The sequence below is a fragment of the Chiloscyllium plagiosum genome, unplaced genomic scaffold, assembly GCF_037043375.1.
Source record: "Chiloscyllium plagiosum isolate Xiang-an unplaced genomic scaffold, Cpla_swu_hap1 HiC_scaffold_6, whole genome shotgun sequence".
Taxonomy (NCBI): domain Eukaryota; kingdom Metazoa; phylum Chordata; class Chondrichthyes; order Orectolobiformes; family Hemiscylliidae; genus Chiloscyllium; species Chiloscyllium plagiosum.
The window spans coordinates 76,186,575-76,201,409 of NW_028270144.1; the positions used below are offsets into that span (position 1 = coordinate 76,186,575).

Sequence of the window (14,835 nt, forward strand, 5' to 3'; positions counted from 1 at the left end):
GTATTGCCAATTTAAATAAAGGAATGGTATATAACAAATTGGTTCTTTAATAACATTTTTACAGGCGGTTTGTTTTTCGCTAAAACAATGCGTTCAAGAAGGTATGTGACTATGTTGGACCCCTTTCAGGAAACCTATGGTGGAAGGATAGGTGGCCTGATGTTCATCCCTGCTGTCATGGGAGAGCTCTTTTGGTCAGCATCTGTTCTGTCTGCTCTTGGTGAGAAAATATGGCATTAATTCTAAAACTTTTCTTAATTATATGCTGTAAGTAATGAAGATATAGTTCTAAAGAAGGCTGTTTGTTTAGTTTTGAAACAGACAGCAGAATACTGCAGCCCATGTTGGTGAGATTCTACTCCTCATACAAGTTGGGACTTGAGTTCAGCCTCAACATTTACAATATAATTATCTTGGGGTAAAAATTCTGCTACATGAAAACTGGACACTGATTTATGTCCCTGATCCTCTTATTAGTATTCCTAGCAAGCACAACCAACCTAAACACCCTCAACAGTTCAGAGCTGGTATGTCTCCTTTGAGGAGAGGTGGTTAACAGTAGATTTGGTATGTGTTCAAAGTTGTGAGCAATTTCTGATAAGAAGCAACTGCTTCCAATCGAAGAAACCTCAAGACAAGTTTAAGAGTATTCAGAAGAATCAGAGGTGACCTTTCTTGCACGGTCATTTAGATCCAGGATGGGCTTCCAAAAAGTCTGGTGGATGCTGACTAGATAATAAAAGAGAATTGTTGTGGTTCCGTTCGCCGAGCTGGGAATTTGTGTTGCAGACGTTTCATCCCCTGTCTAGGTGACATCCTCAGTGTTTGGGACCCTCCTGTGAAGCGCTTCTGTGATGTTTCCTCCGGCATTTATAGTGATTTGTATCTGCCGCTTCCGGTTGTCAGTTCCAGCTATCCGCTGCAGTGGCCGGTATATTGGGTCCAGGTCGATGTGCTTATTGATTGAATCTGTGGATGAGTGCCATGCCTCTAGGAATTCCCTGGCTATTCTTTGTTTGGCTTGTCCTATAATAGTAATGTTGTCCCAGTCGAACTCATGTTGCTTGTCATCTGCGTGTGTGGCTACTAAGGATAGCTGGTCGTGTCGTTTCATGGCTAGTTGGTATTCATGGATGCGGATCGTTAGCTGTCTTCCTGTTTGTCCTATGTAGTGTTTTGTGCAGTCTTTGCATGGGATTTTGTACACTACATTGGTTTTGCTCATGCTGGGTATTGGGTCCTTCGTACTGCTGAATTGTTGTCTGAGAGTGGCTGTTGGTTTGTGTGCTGTTATGAGTCCTAGTGGTCGCAGTAATCTGGCTGTCAGTTCAGAAATGTTTTTGATGTATGGTAGTGTGGCTAGTCCTTTTGGTTGTGGCATGTCCTCATTCCGTTGTCTTTCCCTTCGGCATCTGTTGATGAAATTGCACGGGTATCCATTTTTGGCGAATACGTTGTATAGGCAAATGGCCGTCATTCTGCCTTTGCTGGTAGTATGATTATGTTCTTATCGTTTCTTAATGCTTTTAGTGCTTCCCTCTCCTTGGTGTTGAGGTTATGTATTTGTCTTTTCCTTGTTATCAGGGGTATGATACTAAAAGAAAAAATGGCCAAACTAACACACAACAGAGAGGACACCACAACACATTCGCGGGTTAGAAACCTCTCCCACAGACAGCTCACAGACACAGAAAGAACAATACTGGCCAAGGGACTCAACTACAACCACAGGGACGCCAAGACAGCAGACTTCCTAGCAGCACTAGAATGCACACTCAGAAACAATGGACTGACAGAAGAGACACAACAAACAGTGAGACAAAGTATCGTATCCCTGATAACAAGGAAAAGACAAACACATAACCTCAACACCAAGGAGAGGGAGGCACTAAAAGCTCTAAGAAACGATAAGAACATAATCATACTACCAGCAGACAAAGGCAGAATGACGGTCATCCTGGACAAAGCAGAGTACATCCAAAAAGCGCAACAATTACTTGCAGATACCAACACCTACCAAAAGAGGGAGTTTGACCCCACCCCACAGCTCACCAATAGGATAAACAACACACTGAGGAACCTACAAAAAAATGGACAGATAACCAGGTTTGACCTACAGAGAATGAAACCTGAAAGCAACAACACCCCCAGATTCTATGGACTACCGAAAGTGCACAAACCAGACATCCCACTCAGACCATAGTATCACTACCAGGGACACCATCACACAAATTGGCTAAAGAACTACAGCAGAAACTGAAACACCTGATCAGTGGATCCAGACACTCTATACAATCAACACAGGAATTCTTGGACATCATCAGAAATATACACCTAGACAAGGAAGAAACTATGATCTCATTCGATGTAATGGCACTGTTCACCTCTATCGACAAAACCCTAGCCAGAGAAACAATAGCCAACCTGCTGGACATACAGAACAGACAACAAGACCGGGAACCTATCAACAAAGACGGCATACTCAAACTACTGGACCTGTGCCTCACAACACACTTCACATTCAACAGCCAAATATAAGAACAAATCAACGGCACACCCATCTCTGGACTCATAGCAGAAGCGGTAATGCAAAGGTTAGAACAAACAGTCTTACTGCAAATTCAACCCAAACTCTGGGTCAGATATGTAGATGACATCTTTTGTAATCATTAAAAACACAGAAATAGAGAACACACACCAGATCATCAACGCCACACTTACAGGAATCCGATTCACGAGAGAGGAAGAAAAGGACAACCAACTCCCATTCCTAGACGTGATGGTACAGAGAACACCTGATGGAGAATTCACCACAAAGGTATACAGGAATGCCACACACACAGACCAAGTCCTAAACTACGAAAGCAATCACCCCAACACACACAAACGAAGTTGCATCAAGACACTGTTCAAAAGGGCCACAACACACTGCAGTACACCAGAACTGCAAAAAGAGGAAGAAGAACACCTATACAACGTATTCGCCAAAAACGGATACCTGCGCAATTTCATCAACAAATGCCGAAGGGAAAGACAACGAAACGAGGACATGCCGCAATCCAAAGGACTAGCCACACTACCATACATCAAAAACATTTCTGAACTGACAGCCAGACTACTGCGACCACTAGGACTCATAGCAGCACACAAACCAACAGCCACTCTCAGACAACAATTCAGCAGGACGAAGGACCCAATACCCAGCATGAGCAAAACCAATGTAGTGTACAAAGTCCCATGCAAAGACTGCACAAAACACTACATAGGACAAACAGGAAGACAGCTAACGATCCGCATCCATGAACACCAACTAGCCACGAAACGACACGACCAGCTATCCTTAGTAGCCACACACTCAGATGAGAAGCAACACTGTTCGACTGGGACAACACTACTATTATAGGACAAGCCAAACAGAGAACAGCCAGGGAATTCCTAGAGGCATGGCACTCATCCACAGATTCAATCAATAAGCACATCGACCTGGACCCAATATACCGGCCACTGCAGCGGAAGCAGCAGATACAAATCACTATAAATGCCGGAGGAAACATCACAGAGGCGCTTCACAGGAGGGTCCCAAACACTGAGGATGTCACCGAGACAGGGGATGAAACGTCTGCAACACAAATTCCCAGCTCGGCGAACAGAACCACAACAACGAGCACCCGAGCTACAAATCTTCTCCCAAACTTAAAAGAGAGTTGGATAAATACCTGAAGGGAAATAAACAAAATAAAAAGCTATGGGGAATAAAATAGGGAACTAGGATTACCAAAGAGATAGAATAGGCCCGGTCAACAAAGTACCACCCATTTGAATGAACGCATCTCTGACAGTGGAACAATGGAATCTCATATTCTAAGTATATCAAATTATATATGCTTAATTCCTGTAGACGGATTTAAATCTTCCACTTTCTGATTGAAGTGGTGAGAGTGTGACCAACTGATTCTTGCATAGGGGAATGAACCAATTTGGTACGACATGGAATCTTTCACCAACACTTTTACAACCTACAGACATGAAGCACAGTATTTTCATCAATTCTAACAGCAGAATCTTTTTTAAACTTATAAGTGAGGTGAATGGAAATCTATTGTTGAAAAGAATTCAGGTGATGTGATAATTCATGAAGTAATAAATAGGTGCCAGTAAACTTATAAATTAGTATATTATAGGAGAAAACAAAGACTGTGGAATCAACATGTTGAGATGCTACAAAAAATAGATAGTATAGAAAAAGTGTGACATTTGAATTTGTAGAAGAAAAATCTATGGATGTTATGTTTACAGTTTAGATAAAGAGGGCATGAAAACCCAGAAAAGAGGAAAAGCAGTCTTTGAATTAAACAACAGGACAATTTCTAGGGGATTCAATACCACCCGACAAAGGGAAGCCTTCGTTGTGTCAGAGGACTGTTCTCTTGTTAGAGAGAGACAACTGATGGTGGTTTAACCTGAGGGTCACCATGCCACAGGTGAGGGGAGAAGTTGAGAATGATTGACCTTGACGCTAGTTCAGCTAGTACAAGATGCGAACCCATGTCACTCTACAATGCAAACCAGCAGATTAACTAACTGAGGTAATTGACCCGGGACCACTGGTACTTTATTTCCAGTAAGCAATAAAATGGTGGAAAGTGTAATCAAAGTTGCTTTCAAGTCAAGTTGTTTCAGCATTAACTGGGCCACGGATGCTCAATTTGGATTCCGACTGGGACAGTTGGCACTTGACTTCAGAAACACTGAAATGAATTCCAGAGAGGTAGTGACAGCAATTGTTCTTGACATTTGAGGCATCAGGGATCCCTACAAAAGTGAAGACAATGGGAATTGGAGGAGATGTCTACGTTGGTTGGTCATACCTAGAACAAACAAAGGTGGGTGTGGTTGTAGGAAGACAATTATTTCAGCCACTAGACATTTCAACAGGAGATCCTCAGGTAATGTCCTAGTTCTGATTTGTGTCATTAATGACCTTCCCTTTATCATAAAATCAGAAGTGGAGGTCTTCACTGATGCAGCTATGTTCAGCAACATCTGTGACTCCTCAGATACTGAAGCAGTCCATATCCCAATGCAGCAAGACCTAGATAATATTCAGTCTTTGGCTGATAAATGTCATGGATATTTGTGCTCCACAAGTGCCAGGCAATGATGATTTCTAATGAGAGGGCATCTAACCACCTCCCCTGACATTCAATGGCCCTATCATTACTGAATGCCTCCCATCAATATCCATATAAATACATACTGCATAGGCAGACTAGAGGCTCGAGATTCTTCAACCATCCACACTGCCTGTCCACCAACTACAAGTCACGTGACAGGAGAAAGATGGAGTACTCTCTATTTACCCAAATGGGAGAGCAGCTTCAACAACATTCTCCTGAAGCTTCACATCCAGTACAAAATGGAACATTTGTTGGGAACACCATCCACATGTTAAAAATCCCTCCACCAATCCCTGCACAGTGGCAGAGGAATATACAATCTACAACTACTGCAACTATTCATTAAAGTTCTTTCAACAGCACCTTGCAAATCTGCAACTTCTGGCAGCTAGAAGGATAAGGGCAGCATGGGAACACCACAACCTGCAAGTTTTCTCTAAGCCACACATTATCCTGACTTGGAACTATATCACTGCTCCTTCACTGTCAATAGGTCAAAATCCTGAAACCCATATCCTCACAACACAACTGTACTAGATGGACAGTAGTGCTTCAAGCACTTGGCTCATCAACTTCTCAAAGGTACTTAGTGAGGGGAAACCACTGATAGCAAAGCTTACATCTCATGAAAGATTTTTTTGCTCTCGTCAGCTCCACATCCATGCAATAGTTGCACAATGGAGGTTGAAGTTGTGATTTGGTTTGCGGGCAGTGGCAGGTTTCTGTCTGGACAGCTCTGTTAAAGTGCAGATGTCTTATATGATGTTCCACACTGAGGATCGGGTAGGGAAATGCTCCATGAGTATTCTATAGAGGTAACTCCTCCTCCTGAGAGATCTGTTCTACCATCCTGCTTATTTCCTAAGTTATGCTGTATTCCAAGTGGAATGCTTACCATTGCACATAGCAACTGGGAGCAATTAGTTTTTGCAGGAGCCTTGAAGTCAGCAAAAGTTATTTTATCATCTGCTTCATCACTTATTCTTAACCTTTTATCTCTTAAAATAACTGTAGAAAACACCAAACCCTTGTAGAATCATAGCAAAAGCAAGGCAAAATCAACTGGCAACTCATCTGCATTGGCTACTTGTCCTCTTAAATGGTGTATGTTACAGGGTGCAGAAGTGGGCAGTGGCCTGGGTGAGTGGGATGGTTTTCTCTGTTTCTGAACAAATGTTGAGTATGTGAGGTTAACTGGAAGTATATTGGGATGATGAGCTCCAAAGTAAGTGATGATGTCAAGCCAGCAATGCACACTGATGGCATCTTTTTTTATAGATACTTGTATTGAAAATTTAAGATGTTTTTACAAGTTTACAAAGAAAACTTAAAAAAAAAACAACTATAAACATTGACATACAGTTAAATCTTAAATAAATGATAACCAAAATCTATCAAACAAGAAAACAGAAATATCAAGAGATAAAAAAAGACGAAACTCAACTAACTACTCGTCTAACTTACAACTAACTAGAGTGTATCATTAAAATTCTACATTATTCAAGAGAAAAAAAATCCAATGGATAACACATAAATTGAGCAGTGATATACATGCTCGGAATGTGTTAACATCAGATCACGACAAAACCCGTATTTATCCAAAACATCCCGAGCATAGAGCATATAAAATTCACAAAAATAAAAGCTCTTTAGTACATTCAGATCAATATAATAAAAAAAACTATTTCTAAACAGTAAAAAAAAGTATAAAACGTATTTAAATGGAGATCTTCCCCCTTATTCCCAGGGGGCATCACTTCCTTTCCAAAAAAACCCATCATAACCTCTCCCAACAAGTGCCCCACCCTTGACCCAGGCACCCCACGATAGGATAAAGAAAATTCAAATATACTACTGAAATAAAACTAACAGTGAGTATCCTATCCCCCACCCCCACACCAACACCTGTATATATTTGGTAATGTTACTACCATATATGAACATATATGACTATAAAATTACAGTCTCAGCAAATAATAATTAAATATATTAATACAAAATAACAGGGGAAAACAACCCCGCTCCCAAGGACAAAGATAAAATAAGATAAGGTAGCCACCTTCCCCCATCTACATTAACTAGACCCCCTGGCCTATATATATAAATTTTTTAAAAAAGGGGGAAAGAAAATCGCTAAGTAAAGGATGAATAAATAAACCCTTCTTCCCACCCCCTCGGAGATAATATTAAACAGTAAGGTAATGAAAGGAAAAAAAAGGGGGTAAACCGGGGTCGGGGTAGGTCAAAACAACATTGATTAACTCTTATAATTTGTCTAAGAGAGTCCAAAAGTTCCCTGGCCTTCTCCGGTGATCCGAAGTTGTACACGGACCCTTTATGGCTGAAGCGTAGTATAGCCAGGTAGCGCAAGGAGTATTGAATGTTTAAATCCCTTAAACGCTTCTTCGCTTCATCAAACGCCTTCCTCTTTCAGATCAAATCTGGGGAAAAGTCCTGAAATAACATAATCTTGGATCCTTTATAAGTCATGGCTTGGGGATCTTTCCCAAGATTTCTGGAGGCTTCCAAGAGCATCTGCCTCACCTTATAGCTCTGCAGCCGGAACAGGACCGGGCGGGGGCGCTGGTTCGAGCCGGTCCCGCGTATTGCAACCTGGTAGGCCCATTCCACCCTTACCTGGCCTGATCCAGCCTCCAGATTCAATAACTGCAGAAGCCACTGTTCAAGGAACCTTGTAAGCTGGCCGCCTTCTTCCCGTTCGGGAAGGCCCAGCAAACGAATATTTTTTCGATGACCTCAACTCTCGAGGTCGTCAATGTGATTCTCTAAGGTCCGGACTTGCTGCTCAAGAGTCCAGACCCGATCCATGGCTGATTCTGCAATGGCCTTGGAGGTCGCGGCCTTTAGCTCTGCCCCTCCGACTCGGCTTTCAATTTCTTCGATGTCTTGGCCGTGCTTTTGTAGACTCGCCACTGTAGGTAAGTCCCCCGGGGTGGCTGCGGACACCTCTGCTGCAGCTGGGGAGGGTGGGGGAGGGGCTCCTGCCTGCTGAGAGCTGCGGGCTCCTTTCCCCCTAGTCATTTTTAAAGGAGACTGAACTGTTTAAATTTAGTACTAAACCACTAATTACATTAAGTAAAAACTATTTTTAATTGATTTGGTTAGTGTGGTGGAGGAGGGTGGCCCACTTTGCCTAGGTCTTGGGAGGAGCACTATAGACTCAGACTTGCTGAGTCGCCGCCATCTTGGATCTCCCCACTGATGACATCTTGATCTGTCCACTCTGCACACTTTCAGTGGATATTCACTGCACATGCGCTAACTTCCTTACCAACGCAATATCTGGAACATTTTAACTCACAAGTGTGTATGTGCATTTTGGATGCTTTTTTGGAGCTTTAAAGGTGCTTGAAACTGTGAAAAATCACCTCTAATTATGTCAATTTCTCACCTAGTAATATGTTCTTGATGAACTGAAGTGCATGGATAACTTCCCTGTGGTAAATAGAGACCATAATGGCAATTTGGTCATTGCATTGCAAGATGAGTTTAGATTACGTAAATTGAAGGAAAATGGCGAAAACGTTTGGAGACACGATTTTTGAATTTAATAATTATAATAATAAATAATCAAGATGCAGTTTTTCAAAAACAGCCGATCAGATTGAATTGGCTATCTTGATGCTTATAATTGTGGTAGAACCAGAAATATTGAGGAAGGTTCTTCACCAAACATAACAGAGATAAGAAAAGTAAGATTTGCATTCACATTATCCCAAAGTGCTTTATAAAGAAATGCAGTGTTTTTAAGAGTTGTAATGCAGAAAATTACAGTTTTCTTTTTTGGCCAAGGAGAAATATGATGAAACAGGAATATAAAGGGAAATTCAGTTAAGATGTGCATGAAATTCAAGAGAGAAAGATTGGATCAAAAATTGGTCCTGGAGCAGAAAGTAAAGGATAATCGTTAATCGGTGATTCTTGACTGGAAGACTATTTCCTGTGTCACAAGTTTCAGTGCTGGATCCATTTTTTTTGGTTTATGTAGAAATGATTTAGGCTTCAGTGTAGGAGAGCTGATTAAGAAATTTTCAGAAGGTGCAGTTGATTATGCAGAATAAAGCAGTGGACTGATCAAGTAAGCAAAAAAAGTGGCAAACGGAGTTCAGTTTGTACAAAAGGGAAATAATGCTTTTGAGAAGGGGAAATTAGACAATGTTTTACATAATAAGTGGTGGAAGAAGTATAAAGGACCATTATAATGAGAAGCAATATAGATACCAAGGGCACAGTAGACTAGATGCCCTGGAAGCATATTGAAAAGGAAAATGGAGAGGGTACATGAAAAAAATTGATGGTTAAAATAAATGAAATGCCAAAGTTATTGTATAAGTACATTACATTTCATGAGTAGAATATAAGCAAGAAGGTAACCAGGGAAAGAGTAGGGCTTATTAGGGGCTTAAGTGGCAAACTGAGTGGATATGGAAGACACAGATGGGGTTTTAAAGAAGTACTCTACACTTCTATCCATGTTAGATGGAGTTATTTAAGCCAGGGAAGAGGGCTATGATATACTTGAACAAATTTACAATTGGGACGGATAGGGTATTAATGGTTTTAGGAGAAAGTGCAGACTGCAAATACTGGAGATCAGAGTCGAGAGTGTGCTGCGAGAAAAGCATAGCACGTCAGGCAGCATTCGAGGAGCAGGAGAATCGACGTTTTGGGCAAGGGCCCTTCATCGGGAATTATGCTTGTAGGCTGGGAGTGCTAAGAGATAAATGGGTGGGTGGTGGGGCTGGAGGAAGGGTAGCTGGGAGTGCAATGGGTAGATGGAGGTGGGGGTAATGGTGATAGGTCAGAGAGCAGGGTGGAGCGAATAGGTGGGAAGGAAAGTGGACAGGTGGGACATGTCATGAGAGTTGTGTAAAGTTGGGAGGTTGGATCTGAGATAAGGTGGCGGGAGGGGAAATGAGGAAACTGGTGAAATCCACATTGATGCCGTGTGCTTGGAAGGTCCCAAGGCGGAAGATGATGCATTCTTCCTCCAGGCGTCGGGTGGTTAGGTAGTAGCGATGGAGGAGGCCCAGCACCTGCATGTCCCCTTGGTAGAGTGGGAGGGGGAGTTGAAGTGTTCGACCACGGAGCGGTGGGGTTGGTTGGTGTGGGTGTCCCGGAGATGTACTCTGAAGTGCTTTGGTGCGCATAAAATTGGATATGTCCCCAGACCCATATGAAATGTATTGCAGGCTGCTCTGGGAGATATGGGAGGAGATTTCAGGGAATCAGGTATTAATTTTCACATCTTCACTTGATACAGGAAAGGTGGAAGGATTAGTGAACAGCTGAGGAGACATTTTTTTTATCAATAAAAGAGTCATTTTGTTCTTGAGAATGCACCTGATGTGTTTTAACCTGCAAGTAAATTGCTAGAAAGTAAGGTCAGGCAAGATTGATATTTTCAGCTGTGGCAGACTTAACAAATTAAATGGTTTGCTGCTCCACTGGAAGCATCTACAGTTTTATGCTTCTATGATAAGAATCTTTTGTTGTAAGAAAAAGGGAAATAAGGCCACCAGTGAAACATGAAAATAACATTTGAAGTTTTTCATTGAAATCCTTTTATAATTCTGATGTATTGTACTGGGTTTACACTTGTTAAACATGGATTAAATTAGCTGATTCTTAATTCAGATTGTTTGTCTGAAAAGCCAGCTACAATAGACAAAACTTTACAGAAAAACTGCCAGATTTTGAACCATGGCACAACACCAAATCAATGTGTAAAATTTAGAGCCACTAGAAATAGCTACAATGATGTCAATTCATTAAAGAAGAAGAGCACATAAATGGAGCTCGAAAGAATATCAGTAAGGATTATTTGATGGCCATTTATATTGATGGTTATCTAGAGAGCTAATTGGTAATAATTGCCTTTTACAGTGTAACTTGGAGCGACACATTGTCTACCACATGGATATAAGAGATGGTCAGCAATGTCTCTTGCTCAGGGAGTAGACAGAGTGTGAACAAAAACAAAAATTGTACCAAGTTAATTTAATTTCACAGCTTGACAAGAATGTGGAGAGGTTGACTGAAAGATTTCATTTTCATTTTGAATGTGAATGGACTGGGCATTAGTACCAGCCTGATCAGTAGAAGGAAAAGAAAGCTATTCCTAATGGTACATATTCAAGTTGCCAAGAGCAAAGATGTAATTAAATGTAAAGTTAATAATTCACAAGGAAGATGCAATGAAAAAGATCATTTGATTCATCCCTGCTCATTCATTCCGTAAAACCTTTGAGGCCCATCAAATGATCCACTTGTTTCTTAAATGTTTCATGGATGCTTGCTTCCACTGTTCTACCCAGAAGTCCATTCCACATGTTGATCAGGATCTTTGTGAAAAGAATTTCCAGACGTTAGTACTGTTCTTTTCTTTCCAAGTGTGAATGTATGCCCCATTTCTTACTGACAAGGTTTAATTTGAAGTTGTGTTGTAGTTTTACCTACATTGTACTAAAGTATGTAAGGTGAGGCCATCTGTTTTATTCCATTCATGGATGACCACCCAAATTTTCCTCACAAAATCTGGCATTTAAAGAATCCATTGGAGAACAGAGTGCAACTAAAGTGATTAAAGGCATAGGGATGATGTGCTTTAAAAATAGAGGGGTAGCATATAAAAGCTAGAAAGTTTGATAAAACATTCTTATACACTGATTCTGACTCAACTTGGCATATTGTGCCCAAATCTGAACTTTGCATTTTTGGAATTATGGGATATCTTAAGAAGATGCAGAAGAGGTTTACCAGAATGTTCCAGGGATGACCTAAGGGGCAACTTTTTCATGCAGAGGTTGATGCATGGATGGAATGAGCTGCCAGAGGAAGTGGTGGAGTCCGGTGCAATTGCAGCATTTAAAAGGCAGCTGGCCGAGTATGTGAACAGGAAGGGTGAAGAGGCATATGGACCAAGTGCTGGCAAATGGGATTAGATTGGGTTGAGATATCTGTTCAGCACGGACATGCTGGACCGAAGAGTCTGTTTCCATTCTGTACATCTCTATGACTCCATGACTGTATGACAGGCTTACACTGAGAATAAATTAAAGAAGCGAGGCTTATAGAAGCGAAAGTTGAGAGAGAATATATTAGTGTTCAACATCATGAAGAAGCTAGAGAGGTTAAAGGGAAACAAACTGGTCCTATTGGTGAAAGAGCTGAAAAACAATACACTGATTTAAAATGATTAGCAAAAAAACTAATAATAATAGATTTAACAGGATTAATAATTTTAGATTTTGATTGAACATTTTGGCGGTTTGACAACTCTTCCTGATCTGGTGATTGCACACCCATCTGGAGAGCTATGTGTTATTCTTGGCTGTTAATGGCTGACAACTTGGTGATCTTGCTCTGGTTGCTATCACTCAGCAAAAGCGGAATGGAATGGAATGGAATGGGAGGCACAGTGAAAAGCTTTGTCTTGCGAGCAATACAGGCAGATCACATAGTTAAGTAGCATAGATAAGTAAATAATAGGTAAACAGGGGCAAAAACAAAAACACAGGTACAGGCAATTGTTAAGAGTTTGTGAGTCCATTCAGTATTCTAACAACAGTAGGGTAGAAACAGTCTCGAAACTGGCTGGTGTGTGTGTGTTCAGGCTTCTGTACCTTCTCCCCGATGGTAGAGGTTGTAGAAAAACATTGCCAGGGTGGGATGGATCTTTGAGAATGCTGGCAGCCTTTCCTTTACAGCGGGCCTGGTAGATGGATTCTATAGATGGGAGGTTGGCCTTTGTGATTGTCCAGGCTGAGTTCACCACTCTCTGTAACCATCTCCAATCTTGAATGGTACAGTTGCCATACCAGATACATCTAGACAGAATGCTCTTGATGGCGCACCTATAAATATTGGCAAGGGTATTCTCCATCATGCCAAATTTCCTCAGCTGCCTGAGGAAGAGATGTTGTTGGGCCTTTGTAATCATGCATCCCCATGAAGAGTCCAAGAAAGCTGGTTGTGGATGACCGTTCCCAGGAGCTTGACACTCTGTTCTGTTAATGTGTAGGAGGGCATGAGTAACATCTCACCGAAAGTCAGTAATGAGTTCCTTGGTTTGCTGACTTTGTTCTCAGTGCATCATTTTTCTAGGTCTTCAACCTTCTGTCTGTAGTCTGTTTCATTGCCATCTGAGATTTGACCGACTATGGTGGTGTCATCAGCGAACTTGTAAATGGCACTTTTCTGGTATTTGGCGACGCAGTCATGGGTATACAGTGAGTGCAGTAGGGGGCTGAGTGCGCACCCCTGGGGGCTCCACTGTTGCATATTAGTGAGAATGAAATATTATCTCCAACCTTCACTGATTATAGCCTGTGGGTCAAGAAACTGAGGATCCAGTGTTCTATTCCTGTCTCTCTCTGTTGGATGGTCAATCTGTCATACACTAGCCTGAGCTGTCTTCTGTTTCTTCACAGTGTAGCACCATGCTCAGTAACAACTTCATAAAACTCTAGGCTGCTTGTAGATCTTAGAAACTTTTGTTGGTATCCAGGTATTTCTTATTGTATTTCTCACTCTCTGTTGGCTACATAGTTGTGGTAGTTTTCAGCATGCTCACAGCTGGTGTCACGCTTTCATTCTTTGAAAAGGAGGCTGTTTCATTCTGAGCACTGTGGGTGGAATTTGAATCTTATGAATAGTTCCGATACTGAGACCTGTGCACATTGGTAGTCTTGTCATTGCTGAACTATTGATATCTGCCAAGTGGAAGATTTCAGCAATCCAGTCTGCATGTGTATATTAGTAATGGGTTGTACCACTGCATGAAATGAGATTTGGATACTCCCTGGGATGGTCTTCTGTAGGTTGTATGATAAGGCACCACTTTTTGGGTATGTGTCTTTTTGGATGCATCGTGGTGATACTTTGGTATGAATGTCGGTATCAATTTTGGCTTTCAGCATGTGTTAACCTGTTTCTTGGGGACATATGATGTCAAAGGATCAAAAAGCTTCTGCTCAACTTATGCTGCCTGCATGGTGTGTGAAGTTGGTAACATGAGAGCCCTGGTCATCTTACAAGAGTTTTTGGTTTGTTAGTTGCTTATTCATATGTTGCATGTGTTTGACAAAATTCCCTATTGCAGCATCATGTCCTGAGCCACTCTGTTGGATTCCTGGTTCTTGTATCAGGGTCTGGTTTGGCTTTTGAAATCAAAATTCCTGCTCAGTGAATTTTGGTGCACATCAAATCAGAGAATTCTACAGTGTGGAAATAGGCCAATTGGCCCATTGAGCCCACATCGACCCTCGAAGGAGAATGATACCCAGACCTACTCCGTGTAAGCCTGAATTTCCTAATGGCTAATCCATCCAACCTGCACATCCCTGGACACTATGGACAATTTAGCATGGCCAATCCACCTACTCTTGAACATCTATGGACAGTGGGAGGAAACTGGAGCACCCAGAGGAAACCCACGTGGACATGCGGAAAATGTGCTAATTCCCTATAGTCACCGGAGGCTGGAATTGAATCCGGTCCCTCGCACTGTAAGGCAGCAGTGGTAACCACTTAGTCACCGTGGCACTATGCTTTGCACATATGTAAATATTCCGGGCAATTTTGGGTAGGTGCAACAGATCCTACTGTTTTGGTGGCGCAACAACGTTGTTGGCTG

General features: G+C 41.7%; 1 protein-coding gene across 1 annotated transcript in view; it reads left to right on the forward strand.

Annotated features, from left to right (window-relative positions):
- The window catches only part of LOC122551056 (high-affinity choline transporter 1-like), a 232,317-nt gene that overhangs the window by 172,889 nt on the left and 44,593 nt on the right, over positions 1-14,835 (forward strand). Inside the window, exon 3 of the mRNA XM_043692699.2 lies at positions 65-220. Coding sequence (XP_043548634.1) covers positions 65-220 — 156 coding nt within the window. The remainder of the gene's footprint in view (positions 1-64; positions 221-14,835) is intronic.